Source organism: Centrocercus urophasianus, unplaced genomic scaffold (genome assembly GCF_019232065.1).
Source record: "Centrocercus urophasianus isolate 14NV4802_14NV808 unplaced genomic scaffold, USGS_Curo_1.0 seq_1152, whole genome shotgun sequence".
Taxonomy (NCBI): domain Eukaryota; kingdom Metazoa; phylum Chordata; class Aves; order Galliformes; family Phasianidae; genus Centrocercus; species Centrocercus urophasianus.
The window spans coordinates 28,253-42,591 of record NW_024884312.1 but is presented as its reverse complement, the minus strand read 5'-3'; the positions used below and the strand labels follow the sequence as shown (position 1 = coordinate 42,591).

At 49.7% G+C, this 14,339-nt stretch overlaps 1 protein-coding gene across 2 annotated transcripts; it reads right to left on the bottom strand.

Moving 5' to 3' along the window:
* Positions 1 to 2,184: 2,184 nt before the first annotated feature.
* Positions 2,185 to 13,799, bottom strand: LOC122155459 (zinc finger protein 501-like). Of its 2 annotated transcripts, XM_042809329.1 has the most exons (4): positions 13,646 to 13,799; positions 9,951 to 10,080; positions 7,017 to 7,127; positions 2,185 to 6,911 (listed from the first exon to the last, which is right to left on the bottom strand). In XM_042809329.1, exons 3-4 carry the CDS (start codon positions 7,036 to 7,038, stop codon positions 5,386 to 5,388), a joined length of 1,548 nt encoding a protein of 515 aa, XP_042665263.1. In that variant the 5' UTR covers positions 7,039 to 7,127; positions 9,951 to 10,080; positions 13,646 to 13,799; the 3' UTR covers positions 2,185 to 5,385. The 2 variants fall into 2 exon arrangements, with proteins under 2 accessions (XP_042665263.1, XP_042665264.1); XM_042809330.1 differs by lacking the exon at positions 9,951 to 10,080 and having other exon boundaries at positions 2,185 to 6,908.
* Between the last annotated feature and the right edge of the window lie 540 nt (positions 13,800 to 14,339).

The following is a 14,339-nucleotide window of genomic DNA, read 5'->3' as shown; positions in this document are numbered from 1 at the left end:
TGCCATATAATCCAACAGGGGCAGGCCTCATCGAACGTTGTAACGGTATTCTTAAGGCTGCCCTGAAGACAGACTCCCAGTCCTTGCAGGGGTGGATGAAAAGACTGTATGAAACCCTGCGGGACCTGAATGAAAGACCTCGAGATGGCAGACCCAGTGCCCTGAGAATGTTGCAGACGACATGGGCCACCCCGCTTAGGATCCAAATTACGGGCACTGATCATCAGGTAAGACCCCAGATTGGTAACAAAAATAATCTTCTGCTCCCTGCCCCTGAGAATTTAGATCTGGGTACCCATAAAATAAAATGGCCCTGGAAGGTGCAGGTAGGACCCAAGTGGTGTGGCCTACTTGCACCTTGGGGGAGACTATTGGAGGAGGGAGGCTCAGCAGTCCCTCCAGTAATAGGTACATGGCCTACTGATATTGTGGTCAACACTCCAATCTTTATTGCTAAAGGGACCCCCATCGTGTCCCTGTGGCAGATCAGGACACCTCCTTTGGTGCCTGATATCGTTATGCAGCCGCAGATATCCGGCCAAAAGGTGTGGTACAGGCAGCCAGGACGTGCCACAGTACAAGCGGAAGTGTTGACCCAGGATAGAAATACGGCCTGTATCTTGCCCTGGAGAGCAGACCTTCCCCTCCTGGTACCTGTGAAACATCTGTATTACTCCCCGCGAGTCTGTGAGCCTTCAGGACCACCGGAAGGAACAAAATGCCATCAAGCGTTCCAGTGTTGCTGTCAGATCACGTACAACACCCGGTGATGCTCTGCATGGGACTGATGGAACATAGAACGGACCTGCACCTCAGGACCTCATGCCTCCAGTCACATCATCGAGCACTGGACATAGAAGAGTATGGACATCCACTGATCATCACTCGTCTCGAATTGTACCAACACACGTCGCGATAAAATTGTAGAAGCGTCGTGATATACCGGATCTCTGTATTAGGGAAAGCTTACCCTTTAGTTAACCTGATCATGGGTTCACGCCATGAAGGGGTGGAGTGTATGGGAACTGCTGAGTCACGGCCTGAACCTCTGATTGATCACCTGAGGTGAGCCATGAGCCAGCCAGAGGAGCACAGGTGAAGGCAATTCAACTGTGCTGCCAGAAGGGGTAGAGCCAGGCTGCACCCCTCCTAGACCTAGTTAAGAGCTGGCTACCAGCGGGGAAGGATCTCTTCTGGAGATCCCTCCTCCTGGCGTTTTGTGGGTGAGCCCAGCATAAGGGTAAGCCTTCCATTTATTCTCTTTTGTTATCATAATCTACTTCGCCTAACTCTCTGGTTTATTTTGTGATTGTAACATCTTAATATCCATTGATTATACACCAGGGCAGAGCACAGGGGGAGGATCACCTCCCTCGACCTGCTGGCCATGCTCTTTTTAGTGTGCCCCAGGATGCCATTGGCCCTCTTGGACACAAGGGCACACTGCTGGCTCATGGCCAACCTGTCATCCACCAGGACACCCAGGTCCCTCTCCGCAGAGCTCCCCTCCAGCAGCTCATCCCCCAACCTGTACTGGTGCATGCAATTATTCCTCCCCAGATGCAAGACTCTACACTTGCTTTTGTTAAACCTCATCCAGTATTTTTTTTCTGCCCAGCTCTCCAGCCTGTCCAGCTCTTGCTGAATGGCAGCACGGCCTTCAGGCTGTCAGCCAATCCTCCCAACTTTGTATCATCAGCAAACTTGCTGAGGGTGGCCACTATCCCCTCATCAAGGTCATTGATGAAGATGTTGAACAAGACCGGACCCAGTACAGACCCCTGAGGAACACCACTGGTTACAGGCCTCCAGCCAGACTCTGCACCACCAACGACGATCCTCTGCGCTCTGCCACTCAGCCAGTTCTCAACCCACCCCACTGTCCACTCATCGATCCCACACTTCCTCAGCTTTGTTATAAGGATGTCGTGGGGGACAGTATCAAATGCCTTGCTGAAATCAAGGTAGACTACATCCACTGCTCTCCCCCCATCCACCCAGCCAGAGACAACATCATAGAAGGCCACCAGGTTGGTCAGACACGACCTCCCCCTGGTGAACCCATGCTGACTACTCCTGATAACCTCATTTTCTTCCAGTTGTTGGGAGATGACATCCAGCACAGCTGTTCCATCACCTTTCCAGGGACAGAGGTGAGGCTGACTGGCCTGTAATCACCTGAATCTTCCTTCTTGCCCTTTTTGAAGACCGCAGTGACATTGGCTATCCTCCAGTCTTCAGGCACCTCCCCCGTCCTCCAACACCTCTCAAAGATGAGAGAAAGCCGTTCAGCAATCACCTCTGCCAGCTCCCTCAGCACCCGTGGATGCATCCCATTGGGTCCCATGGATTTATGAACACTGGTGTTGCCTAGGCGCTCTCGGACTGACTCTTCCCTGACTAAAGAGAGGTCTTCCATTCCCCAGACCCTCTCACTAACCTCCAGGGTCTGGGATTCCCAAAGGAGAGCTTTTTCACTGAAGACAGAAGCAAAGACGACACTCAGTATCTCTGCCATCTCAGCATCCCCCCTTACCAGAAAACCCCTCTCACTTAGTACGGTAGCCACATTCTCCCCAGTCTTCCTTTTACTGTTAACATACTTAACAAAGCCTTTTTTATTATCCTTTATCACCTCTGCCTGATTGAATTCCAGGAGGGCTTTAGCCTTCCTCATTGCATCCCTGCAGGCCCTGGACAACATTTCTATATTCCTCCCAAGTGGTCAGACCCTTTTCCCACATTTCATAGGCCTTCTTCTTTGCTTTGAGTTTGCACACAAGCTCCTTGCTCATCCACACAGCTCTCCTGCCACTCTTTCCCGATTTCTTCCTCACAGGGACGCACCGATCCTGAGCTTGGAAGAAGAGCTGTTCAAATGCTGACCAGCTCTCACAGGCCTCCTTACCTTCTAACACCCTAGCCCATGGTATAGCTCCAAGTAGGTCCCAGAAGAGATCAAAGTTGGCTCTCCTGAAGTCCAGTGTAGCAATCCTAATTTTTGCTTTACTTCTTCCACTCAAGATCTCGAACTCCACCACCTTCTGGTCATTACAACCCAAGCTGCCCCAACCTTTACTTCCTTGACAAGCCCTTCCTTATTAGTGAGAATAAGGTCCAGCAACAGCCCTCCCCTTGTCGGTTCCTCCACCACCTGCATCAGAAAGTTGTCTTCAACACATTGCAGGAACCGTCTGGACCGCGCGTGCCTGGCCGCGTTGTTATCCAGCAAATATCTGGATAACTGAAGTCTTCCCCCATAAGCACCAGCACCTGGGATCGTGACACTGCTTACAGTTCCTTACAAAAGGCCTCATCGATCTCCTCCTCCTGATCAGGGGGCCTGTAGTACACACCCATAGCAGTGTCAGCCATACTAGCCCGCCCCTTGATTCCCACCCACAAGCTCTCCACTGCTACACCGCTCTCCCCCAGCTGGAGTTCAATACATTCTGGCTGCTCTCTCACATAAAGAGCAACTCCACCACACAACCTCACCAACCGATCTTTCCTAAAAAGCACACAGCCCTCCATGACAACATTCCAGCCATGAGAGCTGTCCCACCACATCTCTGTGATGGCAATGAGATTGTGGCCATGCGACCACACGCAGAACTCCAGCTCTTCCTGTTTATTTCCATACTGCACACATTGTGTGCAGACACTCTAGGGAAGCAGCATCTCCCTGCTGCTCTCCATCCCTTCGAACTCCACCCTCATCACCCATCAAGCTCTGTTTTGAGCCTCAAACTACCCGCTCAACCCCAGCTGCCCTCATTTTGTCCCCTTCCCCCTTGTTACCTAGTTCAAACACCTTTCAGTGAGGCCCACCAGTTCCTGGGCCAGGATACTTTCACCCCTTGCAGACAGGTGAGTTCCATCAGCAGCTGTCATGCCAGGAGCCAAATAAATTGCCCCATGGTCAAAAAAAATCCCAAAATCTTGTGCCTGCACCAACCTCTAAGCCATTTATTTATGAGGAGGGTTTTTTTGATCCTCTCAGTGTCCTTCCCCACCATTGCAGGGATAGAAGAGAAAACCATCTGCACGCCCACTCCATCAAGTATCCTCCCCAGTCCCTTGAGAGCCCTCAGGCTTCTCTCAGCAGCATCATCACTGCCAACCTGAACTACCAATAAGGCATAGTAACCAGATGGCCGAATAAGCCCAGGAAGCTTTCTAGAGATATCCCTGACCCGTGCCCTAGGGAGGAGGCAGCACACTTCCCTATAGGTGAGGTCAGGCAGACATACTGGGCCCTCAGTTCCTTTTAGAAGGGAGTTACTTACAATATCACCCTCCTTTCTTTACTGGAGGAGGCAGTCTTCAAGCGTGGAGCTGACTGCCTCTCCTTAGAAAAGCTTGGAGGCTGTCTCTCCACCTCATTCTCAGCCACCTCACCCTTCAGTTTCAGGGCTTCAAACCTATTAGAGGCACCTGAGGAACCGAGGCAGGTTGGGATGAGCGCTGCCTGACTCGCTGAGGTGGGACCTGCTGCCATTCCTTCTCTCTTCTCAAGTTTGCTCTCTCGGTTTGACCATGGCAAGGGAGAGGGTCCACTATAGTTTGGGGGTTGCAATCTCTGCTCCTTTCTCACAGAGAGTCACACCACCGGTCTATCTCCCTCTCACATTCTCTAACGGTTCTTAACCTCTCCACCTCCTCCCTAAGCTCCACCACCAGGCTGAGCAGCTCCTCCACCTGCTCACACCTCACACATGTGGCATCCTTCCCCTCCTCCCCCGGGAGCAACATGCTCAGGCAAACACAGGCAGCACATTCATAGGGGATGTGTTCCAAACTGGTATCCACTGGTGTGTGATGAGCCCCCAGCTCTGGACGTACTTCTTCCAGCAGCCAAGGTGCTCACAGGGGCTCTCTCCTGTCTTGGTTTACTGGGGTCTACTAAAAGTTAAGCTCCAGTTGAAGCTCTTCCTGCGTTCCCTGCAGAGTGAATTCTTGGTCCAGCTGAGGTTTAATCTGGATCCTCATCTGTTGACCCACAGCAGATGAGTTTCTCTGGGGTGAGAAGAAATGACTTCTTCAGACAATTCCCTGCACACAGACCTGGCAGAAATGTGCTTCTGATCCACCTGCCATAATCGCTGGATTCTCCTTTGCATGTCCACTTGCCCATATTGCTCTCTTTCTGCTGGAGACAGGGCAATTCCCCCGGAAGGAATGAGGAACATGATTGGCTTTGGCTCCAGAGCTCTTCCTCTGCTCAAGCGATTTGTGAAGGTTTCATCATCATGCAAATCCACAAGCAAGGAACCAGGTTGGAGTTCCAGCTGAAGACCTTCTCACATTCGTGGCACTAGCAGGCTCTATCTCTTGTGTGGACGTGCTTGTAGGTAAGGAGGCTGGAACTGCTTCTGAAACTTCTCACAAACTCAGGGCACTTCTGTCATCTGTCTCCTCTGTGGATGTGCCTGTGGGAGTTGAGTTTACGACTGCTTCTAAAGCCTTCCCAACACTCAGAGTACTTGCAAGGTCTCTCTCCTGTGTGGACATGCTGCTGATCTCTGAGATTGGAACTGCTTTTGAAGTTCTTCCCACACTCAGGGAACTTGTAGGGTCTTTCTCCCCTGTGTGGATGCGCTGGTGGCGGATGAGGTGGGAACTGCTTTTGAAGTTCTTTGAGCAGTCAGGACACTTAAAGGCTCTCTCTCCTGTGTGGATGAGCTGGTGGTAGATAAGGTGGGAACTGCTTTTAAAGCTCTTTGGACACTGTGGACACTTAAAAGGTCTCTCTCCTGTGTGGATGCGATGATGGATTGTCAGGTTGGAACTCCTTCTGAAACTCTTCCCACACTCGGGGCACTTATAGGGTCTCTCTCCTGTGTGGATGCTCTGGTGGTAGATGAGGTCAGAACTGCTTTTGAAGCTCTCCTCACACTCTGGGCATTTAAAGGGTCTCTCTCCTGTGTGGATGTGCTGGTGGCGGATGAGGTTGGAACTGCTTTTGAAGCTCTTTCCACACACAGAGCACTTGAATGGTCTTTCTCCCGTGTGGATGCGCTGGTGGCTCTTCAAATGAGAACTGCTTTTGTAGCCTTTCCCACAGCTGAGGCACTTGTAGGGTCTGTCTCCTGTGTGGATGCGCTGGTGGATCATGAGGTGGGAGCACTGCCGGAAGCTCTTCTCACACACAGGGCACTTGTAAGGTTTGTCACCTGTGTGGATGCGCTGGTGGATTGCAAGGTCAGAACTGCTTCTGAAGATCTTTGGACACTCAGGACACTTAAAAGCTCTCTCCCCAGTGTGGATGCGCTGGTGGTAGATGAGGTCAGAACGGCTTTTGAAGCTCTTGCCACACTCGGGACACTTAAAGGGTCTCTCTCCTGTGTGGATGTGCTGGTGGGAAAGGAGTTTAGAACTGCTTTTGAAGCTCTTCCCACACTGTTGACACTTGTAGGGTCTGTCTTCCGAGTGCATGCGCTGGTGGGAATGAAGATCTGAACTGAAGTTCTTCTCACCCTTGGGGCAATTATCAAGTTTCTCTGATGTGTGGACGCACTGGTGGATATGCAAGTTGCAACTTTTTATGTAGCTCCTATCACATTCATGGCATTTAAAGTGTCTGCCTCCTGCATGGATGTGCTGCTGGTTAACACTGTCAGAATAAGTTTGAAAGCTTTTCTCACTCCCATCGCATGGATTTTGACTTTTCTTATGGCACACTTCCTTGCTCACTGAGTCTTTACATTGCTTCTGACCTGTGCTGCAGTCTAGGTGTTTCCTTGCTCTCTTTCCTGGACAGTTTCCCAGTGGCTTCTTGATGTGCTCTCCTTGCTCCACACCCCCTTGGACATCCTTCCTGGCTTTTCCAACAGGGACGCTAACACACTGCCTCTGGGCCATGCCACTGTTCTGCAGATCTTCCTTCATAGTTGTGATACCATCACCTGCTGGATGACAGAGGAAATTCAGAAATACCACATGGTGCCAAAATATTTCCCAGTCAGAGATGGCTTTTGCCAGCCCCAGCCTCCTCCTTCCACCCCCCCCCTCACCTGCACTGAGCTCTCCTGCCATGTCCTCCAAGGTGTGCACATCTGGGATCCAGGGTTCATCCCTTCCTTCCAGCAGGGAGATCTCCACAGGCTTGGGAGCTGGAAGTGACACTTAAATGACAGAAACAGGGCAGATGAGAGAACGTTCATGACTCTGGCAGAGCTGCTCATCCAACAATGTTATTATATGTCCCTCTCAACTCCGAAACCACAATTTGGGCCTGAATGACACCTGGTCAACACATACAGGCTTCCTTTGGAGCCCAGCACGCCTTTCATGTCTCTGAAAATTACGCAGGGACATTTTCATTAAAATTCCCTTTAGGATATTCTGTTTATTTTTTTTCCAAAATGCTCAATGCCCAAGGGTTCAAAAAGGTTTGAACCAAAGGAAATTGACAGTGAAAGGCACAAAATGCTACAAACAGTAACCTGGGAGCTGTCTGGTTGCTGGAGTTGGTGGCAACACGCAATCACAGAATCATAGAATTGCTCAGGTTGGAAAAGACCTCAAAGATCAAGTCCAACCATAACCTAACCATACTACCGAAACTCTAACAACCCTCTGCTAAATCATGTCCCTGAGCACCACGTCCAGATGGTCTGTAAACACATCCAGGGATGGTGACTCAACCACCTCCCTGGGCAGCCCATTCCAGTGCTTAAAAACCCTTTCTGTAAAGAAGTTTTTCCTGATATCTGACCTAAACTTGCCCTGGCGCAACTTAAAGCCATTTCCTCCCATCCTGTCACCAGTAAGAAGAGATGAGCCCCGCTCTGCTGCAATGACCTTTCAAATACTGAAAGAGAGCAGTAAGGTCTCCCCTCAGCCTCCTTTTCCCCTGACTAAACATCCCCAGTTCCCTCAGCCTCTCCTCACAGGCCATATTCTCCAAGCCCTTCACAGCCTTGTTGCCCTTCTTTGGACCTCCTCCAGCACTTCCACGTCCTTTCTGTACTGAGGTGCCCAAAACTGAACACAGCACTCGAGGTGAGGCCTCACCAGTCCTGAGTACAGGACAGGATCACTTCCCTGGTCCTGCTCACCACACCATTCCTGATACAAGCCAGGATGCCATTGGCCTTCTTGACCACCTAGGACACTGCTGGCTCATATTCAGCCCACTGTCCATCAGCACACCAAGGTCCCTTTCCATCAGGTAGCTTTTCAGCCACTCCTCCCCAAGCCCGTAGGGTTACCTGGGGTTGTTGTGACCAAAATGCAGGACCTGACACTTGGCCCTGTTGAAACTCATGCAGTTTACCGTGGCCCATTGATTAGGGTCTATCCAGGTCGCTCTGTAGTGCCTTTCTCCCTTAGGCAGATCAACAACCCCTCCCAACCTGGTGTCATCTGCAAACTTACTGAGGACGCACTCAATCTACTCATCAAGATTGTTAATAAAGATGTTAAATGGAAGCAACCCCAGTACCGAGCCCTGGAGGACACTGCTCATGACAGGTTGCCAACTGGATTTAACTCCACTGACCAAAAGTCTTTGGGCCTGGCCACCCAGCCAGCGTTTCACCCAGCAGAGCGTACGCCCACCAAACCATGGGCAGCCAGCTTCTCCACGAGGATGTTGTGGGAGACAGTGTCAAAGGCTTTACTGAAGTCCAGGTAGACCACATCGACAGCCTTACCTTCATCCAATCAATACAGCAAAACAAAGGGCTGTTTGCAGGGAGCCAATCATCCCCGCCTGGCTCAGGCCTGTTTGCCAGCACTGACTCGACCTCAGGAAAATTTGTTGATTCAGAACCTCAGTGAGCGGCAAAGAGTTTTCTCTAGCCTTTGTGAGCCTTGCTAGGAGTGTATCTTAGAGTGATTGTGCACACAGGATCCCTTAGATACAAACCATTGACCTACTCTGGGACTAGGAATGGATCCAGCCTCACTGCAGCTCCTTACCCCCATGGTTAAAGGAGTTTACTACGGTATCTGTGTGTTCAACACTAACCACTACACCACAAAAAAGTGTGCCCAGCCATCTCCAATCTTGTTAAGTCACTGTTAAATCACTATAGCATATCTATATTATATGAACACGTAGATCCCCATTTCACCCTTAAGAGTATATAGTGTAGTTCTATCCGTCCCTGATAAACTGGATATCTGCAAAGAAATCTTCCAAAGTGGAGTAATGAAGCATGGGGAAACCATTACTTTTACCCATTCCCAGAGTCCTGACTTATAATCAGCCTCCAGGCATTATCTTTAGTCTAACTGTAGCATTCCAGAAATGAGAAATCAGTGATGGAAATCCCACTAGGGCTTGGGAAGCTCAGCATGCAATTCAGGCAGCAAAGACTTAAGATTACTAATGTAAAAGAAACAAAGTATTGTGGCCCAAATTGCCAAAGCAAATTTCTGGCTCCTGGATGAGAAATTCATGTCACCCACTTTCTCCACAATTATAAATACTCATGAGAAATATTTGGGGTTTTGATATTTTAAACACATGACCTGGTGCCAGCTTCAAACACCGATGCCAAAAAGGCAGTATACTTTGCACAGCCTCTGCCCTCCTTGAATCAAAAACTACTGCAGTACTCCAGTACCACATTTCTGCCATGGCATGGGGTGGAATTGCTGAAGTTACAGCAGATCTGGAAAGAAAAACTTTCTGTCACCCACAACTTTTTATGCCATACACACCAAGCACCGTAATCAAAGGAACTTCTACCAAACTGGTGGGGCAAGCAGCAGCAGCCACTTAATATCCAGCTCAGCTACATTTAAAGAAACTGTACAGTGACATATGTATGGGGAAAGGGACTGTTATCTTCAGCCGGAGCAGTGAAGCGAGTTGACACAATATATAAAGGACAGCCTGTGCCAACAGCGTCCTTTAATTTACTGGAAGCAAGACTAAAGAGGACTGCCCTCCCAGAATCCACTGCAGAAAATCCGCTAGGAAATGGTATGCTCACCCAACAGGACGTGCAGGAAAAGATGTTGATAATGGAAGAGCAATCTGAACGCACCCCCTTCCGCCCCTCCTCACACTCAGGCACACGGAGTACAACAACAACAACAACACGGTCTTTTGGGTTTCACCCACTGAAAAGAGAGAATGACAGTACAGTTGAACAAGCCTGTGATGATCAAATCACCATCTACTGATGCTGTGCTTATGATTTTAACTACACCTTGCAGCCTATTTATTGATCCATAGTGGTGCTAAGCATAAAATGATGGTATAATGGATTTATCTTCTTTTTAACGGGTGCCACCTGAGAAGCAGGAGAAGGGTGACCTGATTTGCAAATCCCCTTGGTTAGAGTTAGGTGAATCGACACTCTTAATCCAAACACAATCATCAAATTTAATGAGATTCTCTGTACAACAATAATCTTAGAAGTACTGTCAGTCTTTCAAGTATGTTTATCTAAACTGTGCAGCTAAAGTATGCAACTTTATAGGAAATCCAAATAAAGACTGTGATACTTAACAACTTTACAAGGGGAAAATAAAGATAAAGAGAGAGGGGGACACGATAGGACAAAGACAAAAAAAAAAAAAGCATTGTGGGAATACAAGAAAAACTGAACAGAGCAGCAGCTGTGGAGCAAGATAAGCAGCATGAGAACCAAAGACACCTCTAGCAAAAGAATGTCTCACGGCTCTGACTGGAGAAGTGCCTGCGTGAACGGTTGAAGAGTGTTTTGCAGAATGTTCTGCTGACATGTATAAATAGAATAGTGCTTAAGAATAAAGCAGACTAACAGCTTTTAACCACACTGGTGTGCTGCTGTGTCTCCAGCACGTCCTGAGAGTCCAGAGATTTCCCCCAGAGCACCTGTCTGGGTGCCAGTGTTGGTGCAGCCAACCGGGCTGTAAGAGAACTTGACCAGAAGCTACAAATGGAAGCCTCAAAGTCCCTCCTCTAGTTTCTCTCACACATCTTTTTATGCCTGCTAGATTTACAAAGTCTGCAGTCAACAACTCTCCTTGAACAGGGGAGTTTTGGCCAGAGCAAGGCTGTACTATGCACAGTGAGCTCCCTTCTCCTTGGTCTACCACACGGAATAACCCGTTCTGAATCCCCTACCAAGGTGATTCTCCACTCTTTCACAGCCTCTAAATTACCCAAAAAGGGTGATGGTCATAATCCAGTTAAAAAAAGATTTGCTTGCCCATCCCAAGGATCAGGGCCTGCCAAATGCTCCAAAAGGAGGGATTTCCAGGTAGAGATCCCTCCCTTGTGGCTGCTAGCCCCTCAGCGTGGTGAACTGCTTCCTCCTGTGCTCCCTGTGTTCCTTCCCCACGTGCTCAGTCGCTGCTTCAGGCCATGACTGAGCAATTGCCATACAACACAGAAAAGAGGTGCAGGGTATCACACAAGAGGAAGATGGCAAATAGCTGAGAGGAAGATTTGAGGGTTGCTCTCTTTTTATTTTTCTAGTTCTGAATAGTTTTAGAGACACTGAAGAGAGTAGGCCTGGTGGACAGGAATGAAGAAATTGTACTTCTCCAGAGCACAGAAATCAGAGAGATGATAATAATAAGAGAGAAGAGAGTGAGAGACAGAGGAATAAGGAGAGGAAGACAGAAAGATGGATAGTATCCACTCTTGGATCCAGCACTGGAATTTTCAGTCTTGGTCCACTGATGGAGGGTTGTGTATATTTCTATTATGATTGAATAAATTATGGATAACACTTTTTCCTCCATTTAGCTCTATTCCACAGCTCTGCTTCCATCTAGTACCTATGAACTCTCTGCCCTGCTCCAAATCCAAACCAACTTTTAAAATTGACTGTATCCTAGTACAAAGAGGGGTTGAATGAAATGTACCAACTGCAAATGGCATTGACTTTGATTATCAATTATAGGAGGACTGAAAGCAGGAAAGGGCTGACCCTTCAAATGGAAATGGGCAGTTAACCATTCCTGTAGGTAAACTCTTATCAGTAGAATCAGAGGCAATGCGATCCTACATTTCTTACCCACAAAACAAATGTATATACAGAGAAGGCATGCTAGCCCTGTGAGTGAACTACTCAGCACTCATCTCTATGAGGACTTGCAATAAACATCTCACGCCTGTGTGCACACCAACCTAGAGCACCTGAATTTTGGGACAGCAGAAGTAACATTATCAGGGACTGGGACATCAGTATGAACACAGCATTTCTATCCATTATCCTGCAGAGTGCAGAATCATCTTGGTGGGGAATTCCAAACAAGGTACCCCTGGAAAGCTGAAGTTCCCCATGAGAACAAAGGCTAGTGATCGCACAACTCCTGCCAGCTGCTCATAGAATGCCTCATCTGTCTCTTCATCCTGGTCTGGCATTCTGTAATGGACCCCCACCTGGATGTCCACCTTGGTCTTCACCCTGATCCTGACCTGCAGGGACTCAACCTTATCACCCCCCGAGCCCTGTGATATCAAACTGTTCTCTACCAGAGAGCCACACCATCACGCCTCCTTTCTTGCCTACACTTTTTGAAGAGTTTATACAGTCACTCATTGCACTCCAGTTGTAAGTGTGTTTCAGTAGTGACAATTAAGTCATGGTCTGCACGCCACAAGATGGCTTCCAGCTCCTCATGCTTGTTGGCCACACTGTGTGCACTGGTGCAGATGCATTTCAGTTGAGCCACTGGTCTCACCTCCAGCCCTAACATTGTTCCCCAAACTCATTGCTAGCATGCCTCATTTCATCCCCTTTCCCCTTCATACTTAGTTTAAAGCCCTCTCAACAAGCCCTGCCGGCTCCTGGGCTGTGATCCTTTTCTCCCTTTGAGACACATGGGACCCATCTGCAGCCATCAGACCAGGTGCAGAGTAAACCAGTAAACTGCCTCATTGTCAAAAAAAAACAAAAATAACCCACCAAAGTTGCAGCAGTGGTACCAGCCTCTCAGCCACATATTTATCACAAGTATTTTTCCAGTCCTCTCAGTATCCCTCACTGCCACTGAAGACACAGAGAACACCATCTGTAGTCCCACTCCGTCCACTAACCATCTGAACTCACAGTAGTCCCTTATGACAGCCCTAAGGCTTCTGTCAGCAAGTACATCACTGCCAGCCTGAGCTGTCAATAAAGGATAATGACGGGAAGGGCGAACCAGGCCAGAAAATTTTCTGGTGCTGTCTGTGACCTGGGCCCTGGGGAGGCAGCACACTTCCCCACTAGGAATGCACAGGGTTAATGCTCCCCCCCCACCACCTTTTACTATTTTTTAATCAAGTTATTACTCTATTGTTGGAGACTTGTTGGCAGGTTTTTATTTTGTTTTGGTTTTGTACCCATTCCACAATGGTTAACACTGACTGCCAATTCTCTTCTGTCCAGCTCTGCCCCTCTGTGGTCAGGCAGGCCTTCCTGCCTTTTAATAGCTCTGACAGAAGGGAGCAGTCAAAGCCAGTCTGAACCCACGAAGCCATGCCCATCTGCTAGAGAATTCAGAGTCAGCTGATTAAGTGTCCTTCCTTGCCTGAGGAAACCCACACTCAGTGCTGCTGTACTCGCAGAAAGTGCTCTCGCTGCCAATTCAAACGCCTCACCCCATCAGGCGGGCTGCGAGGCTGGGCCCGCTGTCCCGCACACCCCGCGTAACCTCACTCAAGACGGTCAGCGATGGAACACGCGGCGCCAGGTGCTGAACTCACCCCACCAGCTCCGCTGAGCAGCTCAGCCCCGCGCACGGCCCGGCTCCCGACCTGAACCGCGGCCTCGCACGCTCTAACGGGAAGAGACGGCCGCCGTTCTCCCGGACTCGGTACCGACGCCCGGAGCAACCAGTTCAGTCCAGCCCCACGCCGCCGGAAGTCGCGCAGGCGTGGGGCAGATACTTCCGGTCAGGGCTGCCCCGTCTGCCGGAAGCCGCGCAGCCGTGAGGGAGAGCATTTCCGGTCGGGCTGTCCGGCTGCGGTGCGGCTGCGCGGGCGCTCCCACGGGAAGCGGGGGGGAGCAGTTGCCGTTCGCTGCTGTGAAGAAAATTGCTGCTCCAGGCGGCTCGCTCAGTCATCTTCACCCCATAAAGAGGCAGCGGGGAGTCTTCAGCTTTCTTTATCACAGAATTGAGGGGTTGTAAGGGACCTGCAGAGATCATCCAGTCCAACGCCCCTGCAAAGCAGGCCCCCTGCAGCAGGCTGCGCAGGTGGGCGAGCGGGTGGGTCTGAAATCTCACCAGAGAAGGAGAATCCACAGCCTCCCTGGGCAGCCTGTTCCAGCGCTCCGTCACCTCGCTGTAAAGAAGTTCCTGCGCGTGTTGGTGCAGAACCTCCTGTGCTCCCGTTTGTGGCTGTTTCTCCCTGTCCTGTCTCCACCAACCACAAGGTTGGCCATGTCCCTTTGCCTCCC